Source organism: Salmo salar, chromosome 26, assembly GCF_965601325.2.
Source record: "Salmo salar chromosome 26, fSalSal1, whole genome shotgun sequence".
Lineage (NCBI taxonomy): Eukaryota > Metazoa > Chordata > Actinopteri > Salmoniformes > Salmonidae > Salmo > Salmo salar.
In genome coordinates, this window is record NC_138316.1 from 35,599,623 (window position 1) to 35,608,543 (window position 8,921).

Below are 8,921 nucleotides of genomic sequence, written 5' to 3' on the forward strand. Positions count from 1 at the left end.
ATACATATATTTTGTAGAACAGATATAACCCCAAACCATAACACATCTACCTCAAATACCTCTGCACATTGATCTGGTACTCCCTGTTTAAAGCCTCCCATTGATCTGGTACTGGTACTCCCTGTATATAGCTCCACATTGATCTGGTACTGGTACTCCCTGTATATAGCCTCCCATTGATCTGGTACTGGTACTCCCTGTATATAGCCTCACATTGATCTGGTACAGGTACTCCCTGTATATAGCTCCACATTGATCTGGTACTGGTACTCCCTGTATATAGCCTCCCATTGATCTGGTACTGGTACTCCCTGTATATAGCTCCACATTGATCTGGTACTGGTACTCCCTGTATATAGCTCCACATTGATCTGGTACTGGTACTCCCTGTATATAGCCTCACATTGATCTGGTACTGGTACTCCCTGTATATAGCTTGACATTTATCTGGTACTGGTACTCCCTGTATATAGCTCCACATTGATCTGGTACTGGTACTCCCTGTATATAGCCTCACATTGATCTGGTACTCCCTGTATATAGCCTCACATTGATCTGGTACTCCCTGTATATAGCCTCCCATTGATCTGGTACTGGTACTCCCTGTATATAGCTCCACATTGATCTGGTACTGGTACTCCCTGTATATAGCTTGACATTTATATGGTACTGGTACTCCCTGTATATAGCTCCACATTGATCTTGTACTGGTACTCCCTGTATATAGCCTCACATTGATCTGGTACTCCCTGTATATAGCCTCACATTGATCTGGTACTGGTACTCCCTGTATATAGCCTCACATTGATCTGGTACTGGTACTTCCTGTATATAGCTCCACATTGATCTGGTACTGGTACTCCCTGTATATAGCTCCACATTGATCTGGTACTGGTACTCCCTGTATATAGCCTCCCATTGATCTGGTACTGGTACTCCCTGTATATAGCCTCACATTGATCTGGTACAGGTACTCCCTGTATATAGCTCCACATTGATCTGGTACTGGTACTCCCTGTATATAGCCTCCCATTGATCTGGTACTGGTACTCCCTGTATATAGCTCCACATTGATCTGGTACTGGTACTCCCTGTATATAGCCTCCCATTGATCTGGTACTGGTACTCCCTGTATATAGCTTGACATTTATCTGGTACTGGTACTCCCTGTATATAGCTCCACATTGATCTGGTACTGGTACTCCCTGTATATAGCTCCACATTGATATGGTACTGGTACTCCCTGTATATAGCTCCACATTGATCTTGTACTGGTACTCCCTGTATATAGCCTCACATTGATCTGGTACTCCCTGTATATAGCCTCACATTGATCTGGTACTGGTACTCCCTGTATATAGCCTCACATTGATCTGGTACTGGTACTCCCTGTATATAGCTCCACATTGATCTGGTACTGGTACTCCCTGTATATAGCTTGACATTTATCTGGTACTGGTACTCCCTGTATATAGCCTCACATTGATCTGGTACTTCCTGTATATAGCCTCACATTGATCTGGTACTGGTACTCCCTGTATATAGCTCCACATTGATCTGGTACTGGTACTCCCTGTATATAGCCTCACATTGATCTGGTACTCCCTGTATATAGCTCCACATTGATCTGGTACTGGTACTCCCTGTATATAGCTCCACATTGATCTGGTACTGGTACTCCCTGTATATAGCCTCCCATTGATCTGGTACTGGTACTCCCTGTACATAGCTTGACATTTATCTGGTACTGGTACTCCCTGTATATAGCTCCACATTGATCTGGTACTGGTACTCCCTGTATATAGCTCCACATTGATCTGGTACTGGTACTCCCTGTATATAGCTTGACATTTATCTGGTACTGGTACTCCCTGTATATAGCTCCACATTGATCTTGTACTGGTACTCCCTGTATATAGCCTCACATTGATCTGGTACTCCCTGTATATAGCCTCACATTGATCTGGTACTGGTACTCCCTGTATATAGTCTCACATTGATCTGGTACTTCCTGTATATAGCGTCACATTGATCTGGTACTGGTACTCCCTGTATATAGCCTCACATTGATCTGGTACTCCCTGTATATAGCCTCACATTGATCTGGTACTCCCTGTATATAGCTCCACATTGATCTGGTACTGGTACTCCCTGTATATAGCTCCACATTGATCTGGTACTGGTACTTCCTGTATATAGCTCCACATTGATCTGGTACTGCTACTCCCTGTATACACCTCCATTCTTGTGTATTTTATTTCTCATGTTACTATTACATTTTTTCATTCTGCATCTTTGGGATGCAGTAAGGTCTACACCAGTTGTATTCGGTGCATGTGTCAAATAACATTGTATCGACTATATCTGTCATGTAGAATAGGGAGTTAAGTCAGCTCTATATGGAACATATCTGTCTCTCTGTATAGAAGAGCGAGGAGCAGGTTAGTTTTCCCTGTGAGCTTGTAACTCGTGACTCCAAAAAGATGTCTGATGTTACAAACTATGAGGAGACAGTGTCAAATGTTTGTACTAGATATTCAACTGGGTATTCAATTGGTTTGATTAATGAGAAGGCCAACAAGGAGAAGAGTAATCCTTCTATTCCTTCCTTCCTTGGCAGGCCAGGCCAGGCCAGGGTGTTAAGAGATTCTCGGTACACCCATGCTGTGTAAAGGTGGTAAACAGAAGGTAGACAGAGGGAAACAGAGCTCTCCAAGAGCCAGACAGTGTGACGTCACTAAGAACCCTCCTCTGTAAGACACGTTTAGCTCAACTGTAGCAGTGACACCAACTGACCATGGTCCATAATCTGGTACGCCAGAAAAAGATTTATTCACTTCAGAAAATACAGAATTCCTGGTAAATAGGACTTCAATTCAGTCAAATATCAATTGGAGAGAGTAACTACCAAATAGCTGTTTGTAGAATGAAGAACTGATTTAGTAATCCTTAAAGAAAACCATAAAAATATACAGAAAAAAGGATTGGCAGGAATTGTTTCAAGAACAATGTTACATTTTTTTGTCAGGGTAGAAATACTCTAAAGAAAAGCCAATATGTTACTTGTGGACATTTCGTAAATGGCAATCAGAAATAATCAAACAAAAGTGAATTTCACTCCTCTGTTTCACTTCTCCAGCAGGTCTTGTTGCAGTAACTTGCTGAATACACTGCTAGCAAATAACCAGTCCTTTCCAGAGCCAATATGGGTGTCAGTCAGGGTCCGAGGCAGTCCCCTCGGTCCAGGGCTGTGGCCCAAATCTCATCTGTGGGGCATTGTGGTAAGACCCAGTCCTGGGGGACCGTGGTGCCGTCTGGGTGGTCCACTGAGACCAGACAGAGGTCCCACTCTCTCCTAGAGGAGAAAGACAGCAGGTGAGCCAAAACATAGGATACTGAAGTACTTTAAAAGTGCATGCATCCTTCGTTCCTTGATTTAATGACTGGTTAAATATCACTGGTTAGATATGCTTTAACAGTAAAAGCATTGGTGGAGCCCTTTCATACACTTGACATACACTTTTAATGAATGAAGGAAGAAAATGAAAGGAAGGGTGCAGTCTTAATGTATTTGAACAGGGCCTTAGTGGAGGTAAATCTCTAAGTCTAGTAAAATGCTTGTGTGACACAAACCGTATCTGTATTAAGGCTGGTAGTGAGCGTTCTGCCTGTGTGTAGTACTCTCTGAAGGGCTGTAGGGGGTGGTCAGGAGGCATCTCATCTGGAGGAGAGGAGGGGAGAACAGTCACATTAAGATAAATGGTTATTCAGATATTAACTTATAAAATCAGAATCTCTAAATGCTGTGTCTGTTTTCCTCTTATTTACCAGTGGTTCAGAAACTGTGTGCCATGAGATGACCAACCTAATACCTTTTGAATTGCTGTGTTCCAATTAACTAAATAATGTGTTTATTTTCACGACCCGAAATAAACATGCTACGTGAAAGTGGGTCCCGACTCTCCTTTTGGGAAAAACCACCAGCCTTTATACGGTTTCTACTTACCTCCAAAGAGCATGCTATCCATCTCTCGTTTCCTCAGCAGTAGCCTCTCCCTCTCCTTCTTCTGTCGTTTCTCCAGGTCCCTCCTGCGCTCCTCCTCCTGCTCACTCTCCAGCATCACCCGCAGGGCGTTCTCCTCTGCCCCATACACCCCTGTCCTCTTCCTGATCAGTGCACGCAGGCGCTCCACCAGCCCATCAAATGCTTGGTCGGCTTCTTTCTCCGGGAAGATCCCTGGTAGAGGACACAAACAGAGAGAAATTTATGTTCAGCTGTCAGAAAACATTTTAAAATGGAGTGAAACAGAGAGGTACTGCATGAATTTGTTCAATGAGAACAGAGATTTTTGACCATTGTTGTTGTGAAGTTGAACAGCAGTTGGCTAGACAAAAGATCTGAAGAGAAACTGTTCTACCATTATGGTGCTTCTCCTTACCTTTCCTGGAGGCTGCCTCCTTCCTGAGTTTGCGTAGCTTCTCCAGTGACCTGAGGATGTCCAGCATCCTCTTGGCATCTGCCTGCTTCTTCCTCACTTCACAGAGCACCGTGTCAGCAGCCAGCTTCAGCTCTTGCTCCTGATGGGGGAGGGGAGCACAAAAAAAGACAGATAACAGAAGCCGTGTTCATAGTCTGGGTCAAATCAATACAGAAACACACACACACACACCACACACACACACACACACACACACACACACACACACACACACACACAAAAAGCAGTTTCCATCAATGCATTATCAGATGTGTCCATGATTTGTGTATCAATCAACAGCTGTCCAATGAGCAAGTTAAATCAAAACGAAAGCAGTTAAGAGTCTTGAAATTCACTGACACCAAACTAAGAACACGTGGCCACCTGCTGCTGCCGTGTGTAACACACATTACTTAGAGCAGGAGTGTGTCTCATCTCCAGTCCCTGGGGAGCACCACGGTTGCACAGTTTATGTCTAGCTCAACACACACGCTTCAAATTCTCAACTAAACAACAAACCCTTCCTTAGTTGAATCAGATGTGCTGGGCTAGAATAAAAAAATGAAAACCCTTCCTTAGTTGAATCAGATGTGCTGGGCTAGAATAAAAAAATGAAAACCCTTCCTTAGTTGAATCAGATGTGCTGGGCTAGAATAAAAAAATGAAAACCCTTCCTTAGTTGAATCAGATGTGCTGGGCTAGAATAAAAAAATGAAAACCCTTCCTTAGTTGAATCAGATGTGCTGGGCTAGAATAAAAAAATGAAAACCCTTCCTTAGTTGAATCAGATGTGCTGGGCTAGAATAAAAAAATGCAACCTTTAGGTTTAAAGCAGGAGGGCTCCGGTCTGAAGGTGGAAAGGGGGAGCTATCGATTAGAGATGAGACACTGAGTTTCACAGTGCTCCCTTTCATTTCTCTCACCCTCTTCTTCTCCTCTACTTCATGGATACGTTTCATCCTCCACTTGTCGATGGCCGCTTCACGCTCAGCCACTCGTTCCTCGTCCTTCTGTTTGTCCTCCTCCTGTTCCACTTGTCGACGCCGCAGCCTGGCCCTTCTCTTACTGATGGAACTCAGTTTCTTTTGAAGACTTTCAACACACTCAGAGTCACCAAGGACCTTCAGTTTCTCTTGCAGATCTGTTTTCACACTCACTGCCTCAGCGTAAGAATCCGCCCAGACGCTCTCGTTCTCCAAGTTGTGCTTCAGCGTTTCACAAGCCATGGACAGCTTTGAAACGAGCTGTATGGCACCGTACAGGGTGTCTCGTATGTGAGCCACGGAGACCTTTGGGTGTGTTTGCCTTGAATGAGGTTGTGCCGGTTTGGAGGTCTTGGCTGTTGTCCTCTCTCGGTTCCTCAAGAAATGTTTCAGCCACTGTTCGTCTTGCATCCTCTGAATGGAGTCTTCGTCTGGCGGCTGTGGAGCCATAGGCCTGCTAAAACCTTGGTCACGCTGCAAAGCTTTTCCCATCGGAATCAAGGAGGGGGAGGCTAGGAGAGGTCTGCTACGATGTTCAGTGTAACCACTGTCCGCATGCTTTGGTCTAAAACTTGCATCAGGGTTTCCATACTGACTGTGTTGTGGACCGGGGATAGGGTATGCTGGATTGTGATCAAATGATCTTTGGAAATCTGAAGTTTCCATGTTCGATTGAGCATCACCCACATTGTAGCCCTGAGCCCATGAGTTTGGTGGTCTCCCATCATGCGTGTTGGGTTCCAGCTTTGGATGACTGTGGAAGGGAACTGGTTGTGAAGACATGGGAGGGAACTGACTGAGTGCCGGGTTGTTGAGGGGCGGCGGCGGTATCGACGGATCAAAACCATATCCCGGGGAGGACATATGAGGTGGTCCGTAGCCTTCAAATCTAGGCGGTGGTTGTGGAAAGGGGGGTCTGAAGCCATATGGTTGACTGCCATATCCTGACACGGGTGGAGGTGGAGTCCACTCTTGACTTTGAGGGAATCTCTGGTCGCTAACTGGGGCTTGTTGTGGTGGAGGAAGATATTGGGAAGGGTTTTGACCGGGCCAAAACGCTCCAGCAACGTTACTTGAACTCGGCATGTTACTTTGAAACGAGGTTTCACATACTGGTGGTGGTTGTATCGGCGGCGGTCCGAGATATGGAGGTCCCCCTCTAAGGTAAAACGTATCCGGACCTCCGATGTTAGAAACGGGGTGCTGCCGTCCTCCCGACGTAGACTGGAACGTTGGTTTATCCATTTTCAAGAGCCGAGATACTGTGGAAAATAATAAACTCGGTTGTTTTCAAATGTATTTAGCTAGCTAACGACACTGTTGAATGCTGGGGGCGACCATGTTTACAAGGTGACGTCGCACACCGGATATAGTACACGTATATCCGTTTTTTCTTTTTACGAAGCGAAAGACCGGGGGCATCCCAATTGGCTAAAATTGGTTCCTCTCCTCAAATCAAATTATATTTGTCACATGCGCTGAATACAACGGGTGTAGACTACCGTGAAATAATTTTTAGGAGTCCATCCCAATAATACAGAGTAAAAACAAACGGCCTAGAATACGTTTTCTGTCATTGGCATCAGTCCTTCCGCACAATTGTCTTCGACTCCTCAGAAACGAGACCGTTTAAAAGAAAAGAGAAAGAAAGGTGATGAGGAAAGGAAGACACTTTAGACTTGAGATGCAGTTTCAAAAAGCAGACGAGGTCCCATTACTCTTAGCTGGCTTCCTTGGCTTGGCTTCTTGAGAGAGAGAGAGAGAGAGAGAGAGAGAGAGAGAGAGAGAGAGAGAGAGAGAGAGAGAGAGAGAGAGAGAGAGAGAGAGAGAGAGAGAGAGAGAGAGAGAATTCTACAACCACCTAAATTAAAGTGATTCCCAAACCTTCCATAACAAAACCGTCACCTACAGAGATATGAACCTGTAGAAAAGTCCCCAAAACAAGCTGGTCCTGGGGCTCTGTTCACAAACACAAACAGACCCCACAGAGCCCCAGGACAGCAACACAACTAGACACAACCAAATCATGAGAAGACAAAAAGATAATTACTTGACACATTGGAAAGAATTTACAAAAAAACAGAGGACACTAGAATGCTATTTGGCCCTAAACAGAGAGTACACAATGGCAGAATACCTGACAACTGTGACTGACCCAATTTTTTAAATGTTTTTTATTTATTTCACCAGGTAGGCCAGTTGAGAACAAGTTCTCATTTACAACCGCAACCTGGCCAAGATAAAGCAAAGTAGTGCAACAAAAACAACAACACAGAGTTACACAAACAAATGTACAGTCAATAACACAATAGAAAAATCTATATACAGTGTGTGCAAATGTAGAAGAGTAGGGAGGTAGGCAATAAATAGGCCATAGAGGCAAAATAATTACAATTTAGCATGAAGACTGGAGTGATGGATGTGCAGATGATGATGTGCAAGTAGAGATACTGTGGTGCAAAAGAGCAAGAGGGTAGTAATAATATGGGGGTGAGGTAGTTGGGTGTGCTATTTACAGATTGGCTGTGCACAGGTACTGTGATCGGTAAGCTGCTCTGACAGCTGATGCTTAAAGTTAGAGAGGGAGATATAAGACTCCAGCTTCAGTGATTTTTGCAATTTGTTCCATTCATTGGCAGCAGAGAACTGGAAGGAAAGGCGGCCAAAGGAAGTGTTGGCTTTGGGGATGACCAGTGAAATATACCTGCTGGAGCGTGTGCTACGGGTGGGTGTTGCTATGGTGACCAGTGAGCTGAGATAAGGCGGAAAGCTTTGAGGAAAATTAAGGAAAGCTTTGACTATGCACAGACTCAATGAGCATAGCCTTGCTATTGAGCAAAGGCCGCCGTAGGGAGGCAGGCTATATCCACACTGCCCACAAAATAAGGTGGAAACTGGGCTGCAGTTCCTAACCTCCTGCCAAATGTATGTCCATATTAGAGATATATTTCCCTCAGACTACACAGACCCACAAAGAATTCAAAACTCCCATATCTATTGGGTGAAATACCACAGTGTGCAATCACAGCAGCAAGACTTGTGACCTTTTGCCACAAGAAAAGGACAACCAGTGAAGAACAAACACCATTGTAAATACAACCCATATTTATGTATATTTATTTTCCCTTTTGTACTTTAACTATTTGAATATTGTTACAATACTGTATATAGACATAATATGACATTTGAAATCGCTTTACTCTGTTTTCACTTTTGTGAGTGTAATGTTTACTGTTCATTATTCCTAGTTTTTTTCACTTTTGTTTATCATCTATTTCACTTGCTTTGGCAAAGTAAACATGTGGTTCCCGTGCCAATAAAGCCCCTTAAACTGAATTAAATTGAGAAAGAGCGAGAGAGAAGTTCCTCTACTGCTCATAGATCATTGTTGTGACATTTTTTAAATAACTAATATAAATATATATCTAATAATATATAGATAATATAAATATCTAATAAT

At 43.8% G+C, this 8,921-nt stretch overlaps 1 protein-coding gene across 2 annotated transcripts; it reads right to left on the minus strand.

The window, feature by feature from the left end:
- Positions 1-2,808: 2,808 nt before the first annotated feature.
- Positions 2,809-6,840, minus strand: LOC106587702 (programmed cell death protein 7). 2 transcript variants are annotated; one of them, XM_045708612.2, is made up of 5 exons: positions 5,402-6,840; positions 4,440-4,578; positions 4,007-4,237; positions 3,634-3,721; positions 2,809-3,355 (listed from the first exon to the last, which is right to left on the minus strand). In XM_045708612.2, the coding sequence occupies exons 1-5, from the start codon at positions 6,704-6,706 to the stop codon at positions 3,217-3,219; spliced, it is 1,902 nt and encodes a 633-aa protein (XP_045564568.1). In that variant the 5' UTR covers positions 6,707-6,840; the 3' UTR covers positions 2,809-3,216. The 2 variants fall into 2 exon arrangements, with proteins under 2 accessions (XP_045564568.1, XP_045564569.1); XM_045708613.2 differs by having other exon boundaries at positions 6,575-6,839.
- Between the last annotated feature and the right edge of the window lie 2,081 nt (positions 6,841-8,921).